This window comes from Arachis hypogaea, chromosome 5 (genome assembly GCF_003086295.3).
Source record: "Arachis hypogaea cultivar Tifrunner chromosome 5, arahy.Tifrunner.gnm2.J5K5, whole genome shotgun sequence".
Classification (NCBI taxonomy): Eukaryota; Viridiplantae; Streptophyta; class Magnoliopsida; order Fabales; family Fabaceae; genus Arachis; species Arachis hypogaea.
Window position 1 is genome coordinate 90,950,144 of NC_092040.1, and position 23,609 is coordinate 90,973,752.

The following is a 23,609-nucleotide window of genomic DNA, read 5'->3' on the forward strand; positions in this document are numbered from 1 at the left end:
GGCCTAATTGAGTTTATGTGATAAGGTTTGAATGCTTTTCGCCCTTATAGAATATCAGAATATAGAAAGCTAAGTCACAAGCTTGTTGTGAACACATTGCTACAATTCTTGGTTTGTAGAAAAAGTAACAGAAATTGAGAGATGGAAGTAAAAGAAGGAACCTTCAAAACTAGGATTCAAGAAAGTAACAATACAAAACTTATTCAAACCAACAAGGAATCATTCTTAACCAAGAGAACCCCAATTACCAAATACACTCTTAATTATTATATGCATTGAGCCTTGTATATATATATTGATATAAATAGAGATATCTGTATCACGGTTCTCTCATTCATTCATTCAACCCATTCCCATAAAATTTGTTGGAATAATAAGGAAACTAAAAATCACAAGTTTAAGATAGAAGAAGCTATACAACTAGTATTATTCTGCAATGGGAAAAAATAACACTGCTGGGGCTACAATCAATGGATCATATGAGGAATTTGAACCTTGCTGCAGATGGATTAGAGAAGAAAAACATGTCACTGTTGAGATTGATTTGAAGGGTACTAAAATTTTTTCCCTCTGTGTTCTTTTCTAGAAAATAACCTCATATTATGCATATTATCCTAATATAAAACTTTTTTATATCGTCAACTAAAAAATTTATAACCAAGTGTCAAATTAGGTACTAAGAAAATATGTAGAAGTGTATCATAAGTCACTATTAAAATATATAATAACATGATATGCTTTCTTCTGAATAATTTTTTGCAGGTTTCAAAAAGGAGCAACTTAAGGTTCAAACCAACAACAAAGGGTTGCTAACTATTTTTGGAGAAAGGCCTCTAGATTCATCCAACAACAAATGGAGCCGTTTTCACAAAGAAATTAGGCTTCCAAAAGACACAAATGTGAATGAAATCAGTGCAAAGTTATCTCATGGAGTGCTCTCTATTGTGATGCCAAAGAAAGTTGAAGAGCATTACTCCTCCTCCATTGGTGAATTGAAAACAAGGAAGAGGACAGCAATTAAGGTTGTAATTGGAGTAGTGGCTGTGGTGGTCACATTGGTTACACTTGGAACTTTCGTAACAAGAATTATGAATACTCATTATCCTCGTGGTGGTGCTGCCAAGGTTGATACTTGATAATGTTGCAAATGTTTAATAATTTGAATGAAATTGGTTAAGTATGATGAGTCTTTGTTCTGAATATTTTGTGTTGGGAGAAAGGACAGTGCCAAATTTTAGTTAAATGTATTATATCAAGACTTTAACATATGAGAAAAATTGAATAAATTATACAATAAGTGATTTGAGAATGAAATAAAAAATTAAACAAAACTTAAGACAACATTGACATGGATCTTGCCTTTTTGAGGCTATCTGTATACATAACCTTTGTTCTTCTTTTGGTAATTAGCTTGCACTTTACAAGAACCTAATGAAAAAGTAACAGAAGGAAAACACAGTTTTAATGGATCCATCATAACGATTGATATATCCAATATAGGAAGGATTAATTTTTTTTCTTTTTAGAGAAGCAGGAACAGAGGATTTTGGCTTCATTAAATTATCCGACATGTTGCGGGGATAGCTCAGTTGGGAGAGCGTCAGACTGAAGATCTGAAGGTCGCGTGTTCGATCCACGCTCACCGCATTTTTATTTACATCAAACGGATTAGAAACAAAGAAGATGAGATTATTGAGATTCATTTAACTTTCTTCCTTGTATCTCTGTCGATTAGATAGCATATCTTAAACATAATGTATTTTAAGGGTCAATTTAGTATTCTACAAAATATTTACCGATGATATATATATATATATAAAAGCTTGAATTTTGGTTCTTTATAGTTTATACTTTATATATAAATAATGATTAAATATAGAAGACTAAACACTAAGAAACTATAAAGCACCAATACTAATACGAATATAAAATAAAAACGACATAAAATACTTAATCATACCAATTTTTATAAATTATAAGACATAGATATGGGATATCACACTATATGAGATTCAGAGACAAACCAAATTTTTTAAATGATTGACACATGCAAATACGCAATAGAATATGTATATATTTTTTCAAATTTATAAGATAATCAAGTAATTATAAAGGTTAAACTACAAATATTTACTACTACCAACATTCACACAACTGATATTAACTTTTCTAAAACCTGTTAACAATTTCACATTATATCTAAGTCATATTTAAAGTATCAACAAACTTTTCAAAAAAAATACTTACTTAAATAAGAATATACGTATAACAATCGTATATTTTTTAATATCGAACACTACCATGTATCGGATACGGGCCTGCTACACATACAAGTTTACAAGCTTACAAGTTGGCCCAGCCCAAATAGAACTCACGCGCATGAAGGGAGATAACATGGCGCGTCAAAATCACGCGCTCAACACTCAAACGGTTACGTATGGCAGACTCTTCCACTTCTTCCACTTCTCAAAGCGCTTTGAAAACAAGGAAACCCTCCCATTTTCGAGCGAAAATCAAAGTTCAAAATATACAAATCGTTGTTCGAAACCTCCATCAAAACACCATCAAACTCTCCGTGAAGAATCTGAAGAGAAAACAAAGCAACAATACTCAACGTAAGTTCATTAAGATTCCTGTATATTTTACTTTTCTTCTACGTCGTTCTTCTAGGGTTTACTATTATTCTTGCTTCTTTGTTACACTGTTCTAAGTTCTACGTCGTTCTTCTAAGTTCTACGTCGTTCTACGTTGTTGTTCTAAGTTCTCTTGCTATTGTTGTTGATTTTTGGGAGTTTATTCCGTAGATTGGGGGATGTATACTGCTTAACCTTGTAATGTGGCTTGATATTGAAGCATGGTTGAGTGATATCTGACTGATATCTATATGGATGTATCTGAATAATATCTATGGGTGTATCTCACTGTAATCAATGGGTGTATCTTGTTGGTATCTTTGGGTGTATCTGACTCATATATATGGGTGTATCTTACTGTTATCAATGGGTGTATCTTATTGTTATTAATGGGTGTATCTGACTCATATATATATAGGTGTATCTTACTGATATCTTTGGGTGTATTTTTCGTTTCAGAGAAAATGGCAGCAAGAAACCAAACAAAAGACCTTAAGTGTGCCACACATCTCCTGAGTGATAAGTTCAGAAATATGACTGAGGAGAAGAAGGCGATTGTGAGGGATCTTGGATTCGGTGGGTTGATGCACATCCCACCACTAAGGGCGGATCACCAACTCTTAAAGGAGCTGGCAAACAACTTCAAACTTGGGGAGAACAGACTGAAGACAGGATATAGTTATTTCCAAATAACACAAAAAAAATAGGTCATGCGCTTGGCATCAATGCAACAGGTAACTAGCTTAAAATTATAGGTGTATATTAAGTTGTTGCTTGGGTGTATTTAAGTTGATGCTTGGGTGTATTTGAACCGACTTGGATACTTTGTTGTCTTCCTTTTTGTAGGAGATCTATTTCCTGAGAAAGTTGAGTATAAGAAACTTTCTGATGATGACAAAATAATTTATAGAAGATTCCAGGGTAAGACCCTCAAAAGTCGTACCGATGAAATGATGGAAATCGGCGTTGGCAACGAAGAGGAACGTCTGATGTTCAAGAGGATATTCATCCTCTACATACAGATGGCGTTCCTTTTGCCAACGACGATAAACAAAATATCGCCCGTGCACCTGGCCCCAATTTTTAAGATGGACGGCATATCGGAGAGAAACTGGGAGGGCATGTTTTGACCTTCATGGTCAAGGGCATCACAGACTACCAGGAGAAGAAGAAGGCAATTAATGGCTGCCTCTTCACCCTGATGATAATCTACTTTCATCTTTCAAAAAACAAAGGCAAGAACAGGACTGAAAGACCACCAAAGCCCTGGATTGCCAACTGGACTAAGGAGCAGTTGGTGGAAAGAATGACTGCAGAAAGAGAGGAAATTTTGGTAAGTAAACATAATAAGTTGGGTGTATTTTATTTACCTGAATGTTGCTAACTAAAATATCTCATGTTTCAGGGGATTGTGAAGATGGCAGAGACAAGAGAAAAAATAAAAAAAAATAAAAAAAATAAAAAAAACAAGAAATAAAAAAAACAAAAAAAAGGAAGGCGACTCCAACATCGTCTTCGGAGACAGAAACTACTGACAGTGACACTTCTACCTCAGAGTCTGAGGCTCAAGAAGACTCAGAGGATTCAGGAAGAAAACACCCCAGCAAAAAGGGGAAAAAGTAAGTACCATACTTGGGTGTAATTTCTTTTTCGGGTTGGGTGTATTTTGTTTGTCCACGTTGGGTGTATGTAGCTTATTAAGCAGGGTGTGTTTCGTTTGCTGCGTTGGGTGTATATGGTATATTCAGTTGGGTGTATCTCGTGAATTCATTTGGGTGTATTTTTAGTATGTTCTAAATGATGATTGTTTGCCTTCCAGAATAGACTCCAGAAAAAGAAAGCAGAGGCAAGAGGAGTCAGATTCTGATTCAGAATCTGAATTTGAACCAAGTGATGAGTAATGTCCTGAAATTATTACTCCTTTCTTTTGGCTTCATTATAAAGATTTCGTGTATTAACTGAAGTGTCTATTATTAACTTATAGGAGCGAAGAATCATCACCTGCGGAGAAGGAGAAGAAAAAGAAAAAAACAAAAACAACACCAAAAAAGTAAGCACTTCTTTGGATAATATTCTGTGATAAAATTAATTTTTTATTTCTGATTGGTACTCTTTTTTTCCACCCAGAACACAACAAAAAAAGAAAAAAGTTGTTGTGGAGGATTCACCTCCTGAAGAAGATCAATACTTTGACGGGTACAGTACCTCGTAAGCTATATTACGGTCTATCATCGTAATTATTTTTGTTAACGTCTTATTTTATGAATGTAGTGAGAGATATGAAATATCAAGTGACGAACTCGATGAATGGCTAAGGAAAAACGTTGATAAATCTGCTGCTGAGGGGTATGTCTTGCTGGGCTGTGTATTTCAGATTTTGGTGTGTTTTGTTTGCTAATAATTGTATCTTGTTTCGCAGGGAGAACCAAGCTGACCTGCGATCGACAGAAGGTCGCTATGTGTCCTCTGAAACGTAAGAAGCTTTATTATTTAATAAAATCTTGTTATTATTTGAGATTTGGATGTATTTTGTGAACCATTTGGGTGTATTTTGTGGATCAAGTTGGGTGTATGTCGTTTGTTTTGTTGGGTGTATATTGTCCATTCGGTTGGTTGTATCTCGTGCATTCATTTGGGTGTATTTTATACGTGTATCTTATTTTGTCTGAATAACATGAAATCTGTTTAGACTATCGGCTATGAACTTGGGAAGTGATGATCCTTCCTCTCAAGGACGCACAGAACAGAGTAGTGTAAACCAGCAGTCACAGAGCATGTAATTTCTCTTTCAAATAACCGTTATTTTTGTTCTTCTATTACCTTCTACTTCTAATTCTGTATATATTTTTTTAGAAAAAAAAGCCCTTTATTATTTTATTCAAGAAAAAAAAGGCAGCAAAAAAAAGCAAAAACTGCAAGTATGTAAGTTCTCAAAAAACAAAGCCCGTCTTCTTTTTGAATTGTTCGGGTGTATTTTTTGACCTTCTTTGGGTGTATTTTAGGTTGATTCCGATTGATTCGAATATGATAGTTGTGAGGGAACAAACACCGTCGGAAGCGCTTGCAGTGTGAGTTTTCCAAGAATATTTCAACCTTATAACCTTATTATTTTCAAATACGTTGTTAACCTTTCATTTTTCTTCTTGTTTAGAGTCCCGATCCAGGTTTTTGTGCTGGCATCCCAAACAACCACTGACACAGATTTCGAACCAACCCCTATGCTACGGATTGAAGGTACTACAGAAACGTAAGAAATAGTATTGGGTGTATATTTGTTTAGAGTTTGGGTGTATATTTGCTAACAGTTTGGGTGTATATTGTTCCTGATCAATTTTTTTTTACGCCATGATTAATTTTGTGTAACTGTGCAGCACTCCTGAACCCCCCAAACAACTTCAAGAAACCACACCCACACTTCCCCCAGCTCCAACTAAAATGTAAGTTCATCATACTAAAATCAATCTTTGCTTATCATTCGTATATTCTTATTCTTACTCTTATTCTTATACATCATGACGCAGTCATCCAGCCACAGAAGACGCTGCTACCCTGTTGATGATGGCACGGACAGCAACCTATGTTTCTAAAACAGATCCAGGAATGCCATCATTCAGCCTTGGATTGACTGATTCAAGCCAGGAGGGGGCGTCAACGCAGGAGATAGAAAGGGAAAAATCTCCAGAAACTGCAAGTATGCTAGAACAATTAGACAGTTTGGTCCAAAAATTAGCAAGCAGTGCAGCGAAGGGAAAAGACGAAAGTCTACAAATTCAGAGGGAGACTGGGGGAGAAAGTTCTGCAAAGCTTGAAACTCCTGGGGGAATAAATCGAATTCCAGATGATATGAAACAAAAGTGCTACATCTGGGGGACGAGACTGAAGGAAGACGCAGATGGCAATACTGACGAGTATGAGGAGATTTGCACTTTGATTGGCCAAGGAGAATACATTTTGATAAGAATGCACCTTGCATCCCTCCAGGTAAAAAGTGATATAGAATCTCAGGTAATATTAGACTAACATTAATGTTTTTACACCAAAGTCAACTGCAATGTTTATTAATTTAAAATTGATTTCGGCATATATTTCTAGATTGTATCTGCCATCTGCCTCATCCTAAACCAGAAAAATGAAAAGAGGTTTCAGGAACAAATATACTGTCTCCCCCCCGATATTGTGGTAAGTGTTACTTCTACGAACTTTGGGTGTATTTTTTGTATTGATTTGGGTGTATTTTTTAGGTTCGATTGGGTGTAAGTTGTGTATTTTCAGTATTTCATTTCTTGTTTCGCAATTCTTGCAGAGCATGGCACTTTCGGATCACCCAAAGGGGGAATTCATATCCCCGAAAACGAAAAAGGAATTCAGGGTGGAAGCCTACCCGAGTTTCATTCTCTTCATAGATAGAAAAAAATTAAGTTCGCATCCATATGTAAGTTTTCGTTTGCTAAATTTGTTAGTTCGCTTATTTACTTATATGCCAAATAAAATAACACACTGTTGAAATGTGGCAATCCTTCAGATTTTTGCTCCTGTTTGCCACTCGGGGCATTGGTGGTTATGACTGATAAATAAAACAAAGCGGAAATGTCAAATACTTGACCCGCTACACAAAAAAGCTCCAAGCGATGAGAGAAAGGACATTAATAAATTCACTGTAAGTTGCCTCTATCTTCTTTACTTTAATAGATAGGTCTATTTCGTTAGTTATGTTGGTTGTATATTGTGCATTCAGTTGGGTGTATCTTGTCCATTCATTCGGGTGTATTACTCATTTGTTTTGGTATTTAAGGGATATGTATTTTCAAGATTGATAACATATGCCGGCGGGGAACCTCTGGAGAAAGGGGAGAACGAGAAGAAAATTAAAGCATCATATGTTAAAATATCAGGGCAAAAAACAAGGTATAAATTTGTGACTCTGAACATTAAACTTTCCTAAATGAGATTTGTAATTTATTTTCTTCGTTTTCAGCTATGACTGCGCTATCTACGTAATGAAGTGGCTTGAGTTAATTGAGCCGGAAAACATTAAAAAGGGGAAGTATGAATGGGATAATTGGCCACAGGTAACTGTCTTTAGAACTATATAACTCTGTATTACTTTACTGAATTAATATTTCTGTTTAAACATAACATACTTTTTAATTGTAGGAGGAGGTGGACCACTATAGAGTGGAGTATGCTTCCCGGATACTATTCAGTGAGATGAATAAACAGAGAGATCGGGCAATTAGAGAGAGTAGTGCTATAAGGCTGTCGAAGCCATCCTCTGTATTATTGAGTCTGTTTTGTCAGATTAATTCTGCTGATATAGAAACTGGGTAATCCAACTGCTGGGTAGTTTGTAAATTGAACAAATGATGTAAATATTTGCCATTTATCAACAACTTCTATTACATGTATATTTTTTCCCATAGCTAAACTATCTGTGCTGGTAAACTGCCTGTAATGTATTCAAAAGCTGTATTACAGGTGGTAAAATATGAAGCAAAAAATCAAGACATATATAAACATAAATTATAAACTGTTACACCCAACGCAAGTCTAATAATACACCCAAGATTGAATAAAATATACACCCAACTGTCTGTGCTGTATTCAAAATGTATGAATTACATGTACTAAAATATGAAGAAAAACATCAAATGAAATATACGCCCATAACCTGCGAATTTTTACAGCTTTTGTTCTATATGTATCTATATATGTGTCTATATGTAAATTGTGAATTAACAAAAATACACCCAAAAAGAACAGTGCTTTTACACCCATATTCTATATAACTATACACCCAAAGAGTTATCCCCTGCTGCTGGTACCTTGAACTGATAATTTATAACGTGTCCTTGATATTGGCTGCAATTTGAATGCGCCGCTGATGCAGCATCAAACAGGTTTATCTGAATATAACACTCACACATTAGCTAAACTATTAACGAGAAAAATAAACTCAATCGCCACAAATTTAAAGAACATTACTTTTACCTCGCTTAAAACTTGCGTCTTCTTCTTCTTTGTGGCATTTGCAATTTGTTTCTCCAGCTTTGAACCTAGCCTGTTTTTTGGACATCCTCTTGTTCGAATCCTTGGCGGGCTTTGAAGCTCGTTAACGGATTCCAAGTTGGCATCTTCGTGGGATAAAGAAGATGTCCCCTTCCTTTTGGCTTTTAATGCTTCCATCTCGGTCATGGTGTTATCGTACGCACGGTGCAGAATTGCAGTCAGCTCCTCCGATTCGGAGGCAAATTCGCAAATATTTTGCGAACGAAAAACCAATTGGTCGAACCTCTTGCTTCTTGGCTCCATCAGTGGCTCGTCGTGGCTGCTCTTGATGTGTGTGTGTCGCCTCTTTACCTTCTTGCTCCATCGTTCCACTATATATCTAGGGGACACTTGGCTTACCTGTTCGAAGCTTAACACGCTTAGTGCGTGACGGCACAGTATCCCTCTCGACTCGAATAATAAGCATTGGCATTTTACCTCGGCTGCAACTGAGTCGTAGGTAACCGCGAACTTGTTGAATATTGAGCTGGAAACTTGTTCTACGACTTCGTATACTGAATAGCCTAGAGCGGAATTCTTTAATCTGGTGATGCAATTCGCCTTTCCTCTAAATTGCGCTTGGACTTCCCTAAACTTTGCATGAGTGTACGCATCTTGAAACTGAGCTTCAATGGAGGATTTGGTTGCACACGGTATGACTGTATGAAAATCTGCAGCATCTGATTCTCTCTCTGATTGCTCCCTGCTTCCGAGGCAATTATCGTACTGTTTGACGAACTGAATAAGCGAGCTGTTCCGAGTAATGTACTTGTTAAAAAATGAATGCATGCTCTCGCTCCTTTGTGTGCTTCTCATCCCTGCCCAGAAGTGGTGATCCAGATAGATAGGAACCCATATGTGACGGTCTTCGTACAGATCTGCATAATACACCCAAACACAGACTGTAAAATACACCCGAAAGAACGTACAATTTACACCTCTGCTGCATATTTTAAAAACACATTACCTGAAAGCCACTTGTTGTCCGCAAGACTAAAATTCAGCAGAAAATCGTTCCAATTCCTATCGAATGAGTCTTTGCTATGAGAGTTCCAAACAACATGGCTCATTTCTTGTTCGATATCGGCATGTCCCTTGTACCCGTTTAATTTGCTTGGAATCTTCTTCATGATGTGCCAAATACACCAGCGGTGAACTGTTGTTGGCATACAGGCCTCTAAAGCCCTTTTCATTGATGCGCACTGATCGGTGAGAAACCCTTTTGGAGCGTTTCCTCCCATGCAACGAAGCCAGCATTGAAATAACCATTTGAATGATTCAATTTCTTCGTTCTTCATCAAAGAGCATCCGAGAAGTGTTGACTGACCATGGTGATTCACCCCGACAAAAGAACCACAGACCAAATTATACCTGAAACAAATTACCATGGTCCAGAATGCAAAATCATTAGGTACACCCCAACAAATGCTTCGAGTACACCCAATGAAACAGCCAATATACACTTCTGCCGCGGATTCGTAAAAATAAATTAATTTAGCATCATAAACAGGGACAGTTTGTTACCTGTTTGTATTGTAGGTGGTGTCGAATGAAATGACGTCTCCGAAATACTCAAAGGCGGCTCTGCTTCTTGCATCGGCCCAAAAAGCCAGCTTAATCGATTGATCCTCCTCGAGTTCGAGCTCAAAAAAGAAATTCGGATTCTTCTCTTTCATTCTTAAGAAATATTTCCCGAATTTCTTTGCATCTTCTTGTTCGGAAACATTCCGCACTTCCCTGGTAATGTAATTCCTCACGTCCTTTTCGATAAAATTTAACTCGCGGTGACCCCCGGCAGCCGCAACAAATGATTGGTAGGTTTTGCTTGGTCTGATACCGGCCTTATCGTTATTCTCTATCGTACGACGAATGGACATGCTTAGTTCCCTGTGCTGTTTGAGCATCTCTGCTTTGCTTGGACAGCAGGGGTGTGAATGATCCAGCACAACCTTTGAAATGATCCAAGCACCGACATCCTTCAATGTGTGTATATAAATTCTTGCAGGACAGTTTACACCGGCTGTCGGATTGGTCTTCTCGGTTGGATATATTTTAGATTTCCATTTTCCCTCTCTGCTACATGTAATCAGTTGATTCTTAATCTCGTTTCCCTTCCTATTTGTGCACCTAACTCTTGTAGAGAAACCTGCAGCCTTGGCGTAGTTCCTGTAAAATTTTCCAGCATCTTCAAGCGTGATAAAGGTCATTCTGACCTTCGGAACAAGCTCGTCATCAACAACCGAGAGAGGCTGCATAATACACCGTGTCAGAACTGTGAATACACCCATAGATATGATTCAAATACACCCAATCATGTCTAATATGATACACCCGAACCGCAACAACTCAACTACAGAATGATCTTTAAAGCCATAAACTGTAAATACACAGGCTGCAGAATACACCATGTCAAAAAATAAAAACACACCCAATCATGTCTAATATAATACACTTGAATAACAACAACTCAATTAAAATAACAAAAAACCAGTAAAGTGTAGATACACCCACACTTCTAGCTAAAATACACCCAAAGAAGAATTGATCTACACCCGAGCGTCTGCTATAAATTCCAAGTAATTAATCACAACTAATACATTGAATCGACAGATTCATGTTAACGTGTTACTTTCACAGTCAATGTTCAGCAATTTTTCAACTACACAATGCTATACAAATTACTAAAAAAAAATTCATACTAATCCTATGTAAATCAAACCTCAGGAACTTTGTTAGATTCAAATTCATAATCCACTTCGCCTGGATTCAGCTGACAATCTGAGGTTGAATGATCCATTATCTTCAAAACGAGTTCAAACTTTGATTTCAGAAAACAACAAATCAAAATAGAAAACGAAGCTCGAGTTGCACAGAGAGAAAAAGGTAACGTAAACGAAGAACATACTAGTGAGAAAAGGAGAGGAAAAGATCGATGGAGAAGAATGAGGGAAGACGCGCGAGAAGAAGAACAACCAAATCTCAAAATAACGAAAACGAAGAAAGAAACAAATATTTTAAATTTGGAAGTTAGATATACGCGGGATGTTATATAGCGCGTGTAATCAACGTACGTGGAGCAGCGCGTATTTTGATTTTATTGTTTAATAAACTTGTAAAGCATACAAGCCCTAATGGCTTGTATGCAGAGCTTTTCCGTATCGGATATACTATCACGTTATTTAATTAGTATATTAGTTTATAATAATATAAAAATTATACAACTAAACAAAATTTAGGACAGAATTGATATGAATGATAAAAGTAAGAAATGAAAGTAAACAAAAGATTGAAAAATAAACTTTACTTTATCAAAGGAGTATTAAGCTAAGTTATATTAGTACATCAAACTACATTAAATTATTTTCAAGTTGCGGGGATAGCTCAGTTGGGAGAGCGTCAGACTAAAGATCTGAAGGTCGCGTGTTCGATCCACGCTCACCGCATTTTTTCTTTCTCTTTTCTTCTCTGCATTTTCCGATTAGGGTTTTCCTTTTTCCCTAAAGTTGCACCTTGCACCACCTACTCTTTCATTAGGTTCTTCCGTTTTAATCATTTTCTTCTTCCAATCGATCCTCTAAATCCAAATTGCGAGATCTACGGTGCCCGCAAAACCCCAAATTCAAAACCTTTTTCTCCTTTCCCATGGCTTCTCGGGGAGCTAGCGTGGTACTTTCAAGGGCCAGCAGAATAAAGTCGAAGCTCCAAACGGCGCTAGAAGCCACCGTTTTGGAGGTAGACGACGTGTCGTATCAGCACGCCGGACACGCCGCCGTTAAAGGAAACTCCGATAACGAGACTCATTTCAACGTGAAGATCGTTTCCCCAAAATTCGATGGGCAGAGCCTCGTAAAACGACACCGTATGGTGTACGACCTCCTCGCCGACGAGCTCCAATCAGGGTTGCACGCTATCTCCATCGTCGCCAAGACACCCCAGGAAACCACCGGCGCCAAATAATGCGAAAGTTCCAAGCTTTTGAAGGGGTGAGTGCCCAAAGTTTGAATCTTGTCCCTCTTTTATGCTAACCTATTTAAATTTAGGCTATTGATATAATCAAAGCTTGAGGCTTTAGTGTTGATGTAATATCTTATTGTTCAATAAATCAATAATTGGAGTGAAAGCTTAACAGAATAAGCTTAGTTGATACTTACCATTGCTTGGAACTGGGGCTTCTTTTGAGCACCATGTGTTTGTGTTTATGTGTGTGATGGTTAATGTGTCCGAATTGGTGGTTTTGTTTATCACCTTCTGTTGTCTTTGAACTGGAGAGTGTGCTTACCTGTCAATGGTGCTATGCTAGCTGCATTATCATCTGTCATTACTCATAAGCTAGCTGTTTCAGCTGTGCTAGCTTTATGAATGGAACCTTGATGATCTTATGTGGCTGAATGATTTGTAGAATGTGAGATGTTACGATTGTTTTGTAAACTATTATATTACTTTTTGTTTGATCCTGAATTATTAATGTGCACACATTCTGTTCATGATGGTATTTGCTTTCCCTGCCAGGATATATGTCACATGTGTTCTTCATTATTATGGCATTTGTTATATATCTTGATTTATTAGTTTTATAATTAGCTTTTTCTTAAGTTGAATTTTTTTTGGTAAATGAGAGGAAATGTCTTTGCCTTTGAGATTTTTTGGATGGAAACAAAATGTTACTAGTTTTCAGTCACTTTAACATGGTTTAGAAGTGAATTCTGCTTCTCCATGTTGTGCTTTTGCCATTTGAATGGAATTGATTGACTCTGGCCAGAAGCTCCAATGATGAATCATTTATATGCCATAAAACTTCCTAATTCTTTCGTTCCAATTTCTGAAAAGTTTATGTTGAAGAAGGTAATTCTGAGGAGCTACAAAAGAAGAAACAATACAATGCTTTGAAGTTTGAACTATGTTTGGTTTTCATGTTTTGTTGGTAGAGTTCTTGGGTTGAATTGGTGCATATCACTGCCAAATATTTTGCTATCAAATATTGTATGTGACTTTGCTTTTACATTATGTTTTTTTTTTTTTACTGCTAGGTTCCCGATTTTCTGCACTGGAGAGGACTTAAATTGACTAAGGACGTTGAGAAACCCGCATATTAATAGTGGAATAAACTAGGGAATTTCCATTTCATTGTTGTTTGGAATTTTAGTAGAATTGATTAATAAATGAATGGAATATAGTAATCATTATAATTTATTTATGTTACTTAGACATTTTAGACTTTTCGTCATTAGTAACCGGCGATTTAAGTTAACTGATGGATGAAGTGAAAAGGCAAATAATAAATTGACTAGCTAAAACGAATCCAAAGTTTTGTCTCTTTTTTCCTTCTTTTTTTTATTTTACTTAATAAAATATAATATCTAGTATTATTATAGAAAAATATAATTATTGGGAGGCTATGGCAGCTTCGCTCCGTCTATACTCTATACTCTATTTTTTTTCTCGTTCTATACTAATATATCGATAAGAATTATTGATGATAATTTGGTTGAATAATTCATGATTCAGCTGATAAGTATGATTAGGTTAAGTCATTGAAATATATTGAATAAGTCATGTGATTTAGATCATGTTTGTTTCACTGTATTTTAAAAAAATTAAGATTAGGAAGCTGAAAAGAACTTCTACTTTAATAATAATTATTAAAAATACTTTGTAAGAATTTTTACCAATAAGTTTTATATATAAATACGCGTGCATTGAGTTTATTCACGAATACTTTTACTTTTATAAAAAGAAAAATCATCAATATTTTCACTCCAATTAAGCACGGCTTCAGATAAATGCTTTTGTGATGATATTTTACTACGATTTCATTTATATTTTCGAAAAAGCTCCATGTAAAAATTAAATGAATGTTATTCAAGTTTCTTCCGATATACGTTCCACACACTTGTTTGTGTACATGCGTCTCATATAACGTATATAATCTAATCCTTGTTTTGTGTGATCAACATTTTTTAACGTAAACTTTTTCATACAACGTCAACCTTTTTTGCGTTCTTCTTCTTTTTCAATCTAATTAAATTCGTTGCTCTCCTTTATTTGCATTTTTTTCTCTGCATTATTGATTTGGATTGACTTCAACGTAATTACCTTCGTTGTTCATCTTCTTCTTCGTTTTCTTCTTCGATCTGCACTTCTGAATTGAAACAATAAATGAATCAACTTCAAATCAGTTGAATGAGTGCGATTTGGATAATTCTTCTGAAATGTATGAATTTGATGAGGTTTGGACTATTGAATTTTGAATCTAATTCAATAGAATGAAATTGCTAATTTTATTTGAAGTGAATTGAATGGACTAATGTGATCTATATCTGAATTGAATTTAATTGAATTGATAATATGTAACTATGAGTGTGAGTAACTGTGACTAGCTGTGAGTAATTTTGAGTAACTTTTCGATTCGGTAAGTATTAAAGAGTTGATTCACTATGTGCATGTGTTCGGTTCGGTAAGCAAAAAGGAGTCTAAAAACAATTAGACGAATATATTCTGTTTTGTTCCCTAAGCACTATATAATTGTTTCACCGTAATTAAGATTTCGGTTCACCGTGCAGACCAGCTGTGTTGTGGATAAAAAATTTGTCCCAAAGGTGGGAATGATTTTCAAGACACTAGAAGAAGTTGGAAAGTTCTACAAACATTATTCCAAACTTGCTGATTTTTCTACCAAAATAAGGAACATGACTCAGGACGGAGACAAGATTAAGAATCAACTAATTGTATACTCCAGAAAAGAGAGGTGGAAATCAAAGATATCTCCAACTTTGAAGACAAACGCTTCAGCTGGGTTAAATTGTCCAACCAGAATTTACGTACACATAAGAATTAATGTAAATTTTTGTTCACCCATGAGCAAATTTCGGTTCACCATGGTTATAGCAAGTTTAATTTCTGAATGTTGATAGTCTTTAATGAATAGTCACTTTTTTGTGAAATTCTATATTGATATATGCAGTTTTTCGATTCGTCTAGTGTATTAATTTCTAAGTTGAATAATTAGAATTTGTTTTTTGGTTCATGGTTTAGAGTTCAGAGTTCAGGGTTTAGGGTTTAGGGTTTAGGATTTAAAGTTTAGGGTTTAGGGTTTCAGGATTTAGGATTTTAGGGTTTATGATTATGGGTTCAGGTTCAGTGTGTTTCAAACTTTCAGTTCGCCCCGTGTATTAATTTTGGTTCACCGTGTTCATAGTTGAGGGGTTTATGGTTTAGGGGTCTAGGGTTTAGGGTTCAGGGTTCAAGGTTTTAGGACTTTAGGGTTTACGATGGGGTTTAGGGTTTAGGATTTAGAGTTTAGCATTCAGGGTTCAGGGTTTAGTGTTCAGGGTTCGGGTTTAGGGTTTAGGATTTAGCGTTCAGGGTTCAGCGTTCAGAGTTTAGGGTTCGGGTTCAAGGTTTAGGGTTTAGAGTTTAGGTTTTAGGGTGTAGGGTTTAGGGTTTAGGTTTTAGGGATTTAGGGTTTATGAGTTCAGGGTTCATTGTTCAAGGTTCTGATTTTAGTGTTTAGGGCTTAGGAGTTCAGTGTGTTTCTACCTTTTGGTTCGTCCAGTGTATTAATTTCGGTTCACTCTATTCTTTTGGAGTTTGATTGTGTTGGTAAATACAGTGATTACAATCATTGAGAACTTAGAATAAAACAGCAGTTAGACAGTTCCAATATATATATAAATTAACATCTCAAATTTGTAATCCATCTTGAATCAAACATAAATATTAACAATTTATACATACGTTGATATTAAGAATAGATATATACATTAACATTGACATATATACATTTGAAAGAAGTATTGTTTGCTTTTTTTAAAAGTTAAACAAAATATGTACGACTACTATATGCAGTGTTTGATACATACATTGACATGTATACATTTGAAGTAAGCATTTTTTACTTTTTAAACAAGTTAAACAAAATATTGTTAATTACAACTATTATATGCTATTTGCTATCTAAATCGCTAGATGTGTATTTACAATAAGGGGGTGAAGAGGAAAGTAGATGGCTTGGAGAGTCTTATTGTTTCAGATTTCCAAATCACTTGGTCTCTAATTTTGTTCATTTCATGAAACACAAGATTTAGACCATATTGGTATCTGAACTCATTAATATTTTTCTACATTTCAATTGAAATGAATTATTTAGATAAGAAATGAACCCAAATGAAATAAGAACAATATCATTCAAAGTCCTAATCATTTTGTAAAAATGCAATCACAATAATTCTAAATCCTGAATCCTGAACACATTAAATATCAATTAAATCAAAATCACATTAAATAACAATAAATTTCATTCAAAGCGTTAGTTATACTGTAAAAATGCAATCACAGTAAACCTAAACCCTAAACAAATTAAAAAGAGGCCACCGAAACGAAAAATATTCACTTGGTGAATCAAAATTATAAGAGCCACCGAACCAAAAATTGTTTATGTGGTGAATAAATGGTGATCAAATTTCAATCAATAAGAATAGTATTTCTGCATGGAAAAGAACTATTGAACAGAGTAACAACCAACTTCAAAACTCTAGTTAAACTATCCACAAAAATAAGAACAACCACGTATATCTTAATCAAATCAACATCTTCCAAAAAAAAATTTTTCAAATTTCATGAATTAGGTGTTCTTTTAAAATGACATTTACAAATTGGCTTCTTTAAAAACTCTTACTAAAACTTATTTTATCTTTCTTTAAGTATCAAGGTCAACTACCATTCGTGCTGAAATCTATCCAATATAATGAGACAATTTGACAGTAGTATGGCTTATCAAAGTAAAAGAGTTGTCTCTAATGTGAATTGTCCTAAACAAAACTCATTCAATACATCAACAACCACAAACATGTATATGTGAAACAAGTCAATTAAAATTCCACAACCCACCGAACCGAAAATCGTTCACTCACAGAACCAAAATCACAAAGGGTACCGAACCGAAAAATATTTATGTAATTAATAAATGATGATCAACTTTCAATCAACAAGAATACTATTCCTCCATGCAAAAGAAGTACTGAAGATAGTAACAATCATTTTCAAAACTCTAGCTAAACTATTCACACAAATAAGAACAACCACATATATCTTAATCAAATATAATGAGACAATTTGACAGTAGTATGACTTATCAAAGCGAAAGAATTGTCTCTAATGTCGATTGTCCTAAATAAAACTCATTCAATACATCAACAACCATAAGCATGTATATCTTAATAAAGTTAATTAAAATGCCACAACCCACTGAACCGAAAATCTTTCATGCACAGAACCAAAATTATAAAGGCCACCGAACGAAAAACGTTCATGTAGTTAATAAATCATTATCAACTTTCAATCAACAAGAATAGTGTTCTTCAATGAAAAAAGAAGTACTAAAAATAGTAACAGAGCTCTAGTTAAACTATCAACACCAATAAGAACAAGCACGTATATCTTAAAACCCTAGTTATACTGTAAAAATCATTCACAATAGTTCAATCTACTAAACGAAGCAAATCAAACCAATAGAACTAAAATGAAACTAAGCGAGAATGAACAGTAGTTTTCTCATACCTTTTGTAGTCTTTGTTGCTGTTTTCGTTTGTTTCTAGTTGTTGCTTGCGAAATCTTCTTTCGATTCCTTTGCAGTAGTGGTTTCCGCAAAGAATGTGATTGAAATTTGAGTGATGTTCAGACAGATTTGAAGAGAATAAGTGTTTTGGTGTATTAGTTTCGTGTTGAAGATGTAATGTTCTTTCATAATGAAGCGCGAATGGAAAAGGAGAGGTTTTTTTTTGTGTCTAGCGCGTGTTTATCACTCTCCATTTAATACGTCTGAATCTATTTGGGTTTGGACCAACTTGGTTATATAATTATATGGATGTGTAGCAGTTCTGTTATATTTTTATATAAAAATTAGTTTCCTTATTTTAGAGATAGGTAGGATTAATTTGGATTGATTTTGAAAAAAAAAGTTATTTTTTATTTTTTTAAATATCTTCTTTTAAATAGATATATTTGGATAGACTTTTAAAAAAATAAAGTATTAAAGCTTCTTTTACTTTTATTTTTTGAAGAGTAAGATATTATTGACTTTTTAAAAAGTGAATAATTTGATTTTTTTAAAGTATTCTTTTTAAAAAATACATCTAAATATGTTTAAATGTATAGAAATATTTTATTTAAAAAATACTTTTTTACTTAGAAAAACCAATACAAAAATAAATAGTTATTCCAATGGATTTTTTTTGGATTCAATTTAATTTTTATCTGAAATAAAACTTTTTAAAGTGACTATTTAGTATTTACATAAAAGTAACAAGAATAATCTTTATATAGAGACATTAGCTAATGTTGTTTTGATGCTAGCTATTATCTTTACCTGAAAAGTGATATTTCTCTTTTTCGGGGGGTCATAAATAGTGATATTTCTTAAAATCTAAGCAAAATATTAGTCTCTTGAGTCTTGAGAGCATTTTCTCTTTTTTTAATACCAAAAATAATAAAAAAATATCTCCCCAAATTTTTGTTATTAAATGGTACAGAATATTTTAGAAAGGTAAAATGTGCTGATTTTCACTTGGGAGGTTCAACTCCAATTCAAACAAAATAGAAAAACCACAACAAAAATTAAAAATAAAGAAAGAAAGGAAGAAAGAAAAACCGAATAATATAAATATCTAAATGCAATCAAGATAAAATTAGATATGATAACTGTAAAAAAAAAAATTAGATATGATAGCTTTTAATTTATTTATTTTTCTTGATCTTTCAAGATAAAAAAGATATAATTTATTTTGATAATAAACCCCTCTCAAAAGTGAAATAGAGATTCCCAAACACACTCAAAACCAATTGTGCCCTAATCTCGCTTTCTCTCTCTTTCACATCATCACTCTCTCCGATCAACGCTTCTGCCGTCGTAGCTCACCAAGTAATTCGTTTTCTTCTTGCGTTCTCTGTTTTACCTATTCGATTTTCTCTTCCGTTTAATTCACTTCTTCAATCGATTCCAACTAGTGTCTCTGTAGTGGTGCCCATTGGAAAAAAAAAAAAACTAACAGAGAGAAGTTTTGTTGGGATTCCTTGTAATATGGATCGGATCTTTGTGCTCGAAATTAGGAGAAGCTGTAATTCTCCAAGATGCTTAATTTCTAAAGGGGGAATTTTTTTCTTCATGGATTGGGATACGGGTTTTGCTTGGAGTGTTTTTATTGAATTGGGATAGGGGTTTTTGCTTGTTATACGTGTTTTGGTTGTAATGTTTGTATTGAATTGAACTTCAATGCTAGAAAATTCCGCTTTTTTCCTCCTGGTTGTTAGAACCCTGATTAGCAAGCTACCTCTGTAATTAAGCTCATTAGTTTATTTGATTGTTCCAAACTTTCATGTTATCCATTGAGAATGCAAGCTTGTTTGTTCGTTGAGGAATCAGCTAGGAAGCAATAGCACTATAGAATTTCTACTCTTTTTTTTTTCACTCTATATTTTAGAATCATTGTAATTTTTTTGGTTCTTTCTTTTATAGTAGTTGTTTTCTTTTGGGGGTGGGGGTTGGTGGTTTACAAGGGGGAAGAGAGCAAGCTTAGTAAAATCTAGAATAGTTCAATAATGATGTTTCCTCAAAATATGATTTTGAAATCATGAAAAAACTTTTGGCTGCCAGCTTTTGTAGAATTATGACCCTGTATCACCTACTCCGTATCTGCCTGATTGGTTTTAGTTTGCTTGAGGAGGTGTTTCTTGTTGACTCTCGTTTTTGTTTCAGATATCTTACTAATAAATTTGTTCATGCGTATTTATGCAGTTGATCAGCTGCTATTTTGCTATTCTGTTTTGTCAAAGAAGTGCACACAGCAAAATGGACGATTGGGGTAAGATTCTGATTATGTTTTTTTCTTCAGCTGTTCCTCATAGTTTTTGTTTGATTTTTTTTTTATCTTAATTGGTTAAAAATGTACTTTATTGGAAAGAAAAAAAAAATGTCCACATGTATGGTGAACCTTAACCTCACTTCAAGCTGAACGAACTTATCTTAATCTTAATTTTTATTTGTTGCTAATAGATGGAATTTTTAAAATGGCAGGACTTAACTAATAAGATACGTTAAAAATTAAAATCTCGCACTTTCCTTTATCCTTTTGAACTGAAATTTTCATTATTGATCAATTGTATTCCCAAATTGTGTGGCTAAAAGCAGTGCTAATCTAAGTGCTACTAAATTTACTGTAATAAATAGTCATTCAATTCAAGTATAATATGTTATCCCATTTTATTTTGTATTGTTGTTTATTTGACCAATTTTGTGTATTTGTTTTAGAGGATGAGCAAATTGCACCTATTGACCTTAACAAAAAGGAAGTGACTAAAAGTAAATGGGATGATGAAGATGTGGATGAAAATGATGTAAAGGAATCATGGGAGGATGAAGATGAGCCTGCTCCAGTATGAACATTTAAAATAATGTTGCTTAATTACGCATGAATATGGTTGTGTACTTGTGTAACTTATACTGCGCATGCCCTTTTTTAAATACTTAAATGCAATCAAAACTACATTTTTCCTTTTAATCCTTTGCATGATGCAGATTACCAGATGTCTATATTTCTAATAGGTTTTTTAGTAAAATATATTATAGTAATATTAACATAATAAGATTTATTTGTTTTAACTTTTTGCTATTAGATTTTCAATTTCAGTTTTGCTTATCCATGTTCTTTTGGAGGATAACTGTGGGGGTAGGGTAGGATTGAGTTCATGTACTCTATAATAGTCTACCATATTCTAGTTATCCAGTTTTATCAAATATTGTACTTGAGTGTCATGATTGCTTTTATGAAGTGATGCTCCGTTTCTTATAATTACGATCTTTTGGGATTTGCTCCTTTATTATTAAATTTGTGTATTCTTTGCATTATATTGGCAGGCACCGGCACCTGCCCCTAAAACAACCGAAAAGGCTCCTAAAAAATCTGAAAAAGCTGCTGAAAAGAAGGGAAAGAATGTAGAACCAGTAAAGGAAGAACCGTTGGATCCTGTGGCTGAAAAACTTAGACAACAAAGGTATTTCTCTTAAATTAAATTAGTTTACCTTACGTGTCTTTTTAAGTATTGTTTTGGTTTACAGCTGTAAAATACCATACAAAATGCTCAGGTAGCAAGTTTAGGTTTGCCATGTATACTGGTTAGGAAGATGTAGCTGTGAGCAAGTGCTCATTGTAAGTCTAGTACAATGAACATTCTATTAGAGCTAGATCTAGTTTGGTTTCATTATAGGACACACTTAATGCGGTGATTTTTAGAGTGTACTTTGACTGACTGTGGTGCTTACTGCTTACATGATGAAGAGCTGTCTTTTACTTTTTGGTTAGAACTATCCATAGAAGATAAGAGAGATTGTTAAAGGGGTAGGTAATGAATGATCCTAGTATGGAAGTAAAATATTTGCACTTTCCGATCAGTAATCTTCCTATCAAATACTGTAATGCATATGAGCACTACAGTACCTGACGCAATCCACAAAAATGATTCACCTTAATCTATGAGGTGGGTACTATATATAGGCCAAGGGACCAATAATACTCCAGAGCAAGATTAAGGATGTTCCTTTTAAGTCAAATGCAGAAGTTCAGTAAGTAGGCACACCACACTTCCATGGAACAACCTTTTCCACACTGCTGCTAGAGCCTTTGAACTTAATGATCACGGAAAAACTCTTAAAAGCTTACTCCTGATTTATGGTTTAAATCAGTGCTGGGTGTAACGAGATATATATTTTTGTCTGATGCATCATTCCAATTGAATTTAATTTTAAGTCATGATAGTGATGAAGTACCTTTTGCTGGATTGCTTATGTTTCTCATCTAACTCTAAACTCTATAACAGATTGGTTGAAGAAGCAGATTATAAGTCTACCAAAGAATTGTTTGGTGGTGGGGGAAAAGATGAGAAGAACCTTGATACTTTCATACCCAAGTCAGAGAGTGATTTCTTGGAGTATGCAGAGCTTATCTCACACAGGCTTCGTGCTTTTGAGGTGACTTTGAAACTTCTTCTTCCCCTCTGTATTCAATATTTGTCGAAATGGCATCCTAATGACTTCATTGATGAATGCAGAAAAGCTATCATTATATTGGTTTGCTGAAGGCTGTAATGAGACTATCTATGGTTCAATTGAAAGGAGCCGATGCAAAAGACATTGCATCTTCAGTTACTGCCATTGCAAATGAGAAGATAAAAGCAGAGAAAGAAGCCAATGCTGGAAAAAAGAAAGGTAATATCTTTGAGGAGATTGAAAGAAGCTCTTATTTTTGTTTGTGCTGGTTTTTGTCTTTGTTTGAGCAACTTTAAAGCTTTTGTTATGTCTATTGTCTGCAGGTGGCAAGAAAAAACAGCTTATTGTTGAAAAACCGGACGATGAGTTTGCTAGTAGTGATCGATATGAGGCTTTGGACGATTATGATTTCATGTGAAAAATTTTGGTTCGATTCCATTCAAATAGTCATGGGATTCTTCAACCTGTTTCAACATTGGAAGTTGGGACAAGACCCTTCGGCATACCCTTATTCTCTAAAATTGATGAGAGCTGTCCTGTAATTTGTCCAATAAGTGTGTGCATCAGTGTCTTATTACTTGTCAATGTCGATTTTGTCACTATAACTACATCTGTTTTTCTCATACTCGGAGGTAGATTTCAGTAGATGATTCATATAATTTAAAAAGTTTGAAGATGTTGGCAACATTCAACTTTACTTTTTGGGTAAATTATGTTTTTTTTTTGGTCATGGGGTAAATTATGTTCTTGGGTTGTGATAATTGAATTGCCTCTTTCTCCATACCAGGTCCATTTATGTTAAAAGCTGGATGTTGGCTTTGGCACCATTTAAACTATTGATTTTTTATACATAACCAATGTTAGTAGTAATCCAAGCATTGAGCATATTCCAATCG

General features: G+C 34.5%; 2 protein-coding genes, 1 long non-coding RNA gene and 2 other non-coding genes across 5 annotated transcripts; all 5 read left to right on the forward strand.

Moving 5' to 3' along the window:
* Window positions 1-316: 316 nt before the first annotated feature.
* On the forward strand, window positions 317-1,343 carry LOC112799755 (inactive protein RESTRICTED TEV MOVEMENT 2). The gene is made up of 2 exons (XM_025841786.3): window positions 317-551; window positions 763-1,343. Exons 1-2 carry the CDS (start codon window positions 437-439, stop codon window positions 1,134-1,136), a joined length of 489 nt encoding a protein of 162 aa, XP_025697571.1. The 5' UTR covers window positions 317-436; the 3' UTR covers window positions 1,137-1,343.
* Window positions 1,344-1,574: 231 nt separating this feature from the next.
* TRNAF-GAA (transfer RNA phenylalanine (anticodon GAA)) lies at window positions 1,575-1,647 on the forward strand. Its single transcript has one exon. It is a non-coding gene; the product is annotated as a tRNA-Phe (tRNA).
* A 10,401-nt stretch (window positions 1,648-12,048) lies between these two features.
* Window positions 12,049-12,121, forward strand: TRNAF-AAA (transfer RNA phenylalanine (anticodon AAA)). Its single transcript has one exon. It is a non-coding gene; the product is annotated as a tRNA-Phe (tRNA).
* Window positions 12,061-13,868, forward strand: LOC140184537 (uncharacterized). Its single transcript, XR_011881567.1, has 2 exons — window positions 12,061-12,661; window positions 13,706-13,868. It is a non-coding gene; the product is annotated as an uncharacterized lncRNA (long non-coding RNA).
* Window positions 13,869-19,225: 5,357 nt separating this feature from the next.
* Window positions 19,226-23,494, forward strand: LOC112801879 (uncharacterized). Its single transcript, XM_025844827.3, has 7 exons — window positions 19,226-19,593; window positions 20,467-20,533; window positions 20,980-21,104; window positions 21,586-21,722; window positions 22,545-22,695; window positions 22,776-22,932; window positions 23,037-23,494. Exons 2-7 carry the CDS (start codon window positions 20,521-20,523, stop codon window positions 23,129-23,131), a joined length of 678 nt encoding a protein of 225 aa, XP_025700612.1. The 5' UTR covers window positions 19,226-19,593; window positions 20,467-20,520; the 3' UTR covers window positions 23,132-23,494.
* The last annotated feature ends 115 nt before the right edge of the window (window positions 23,495-23,609 follow it).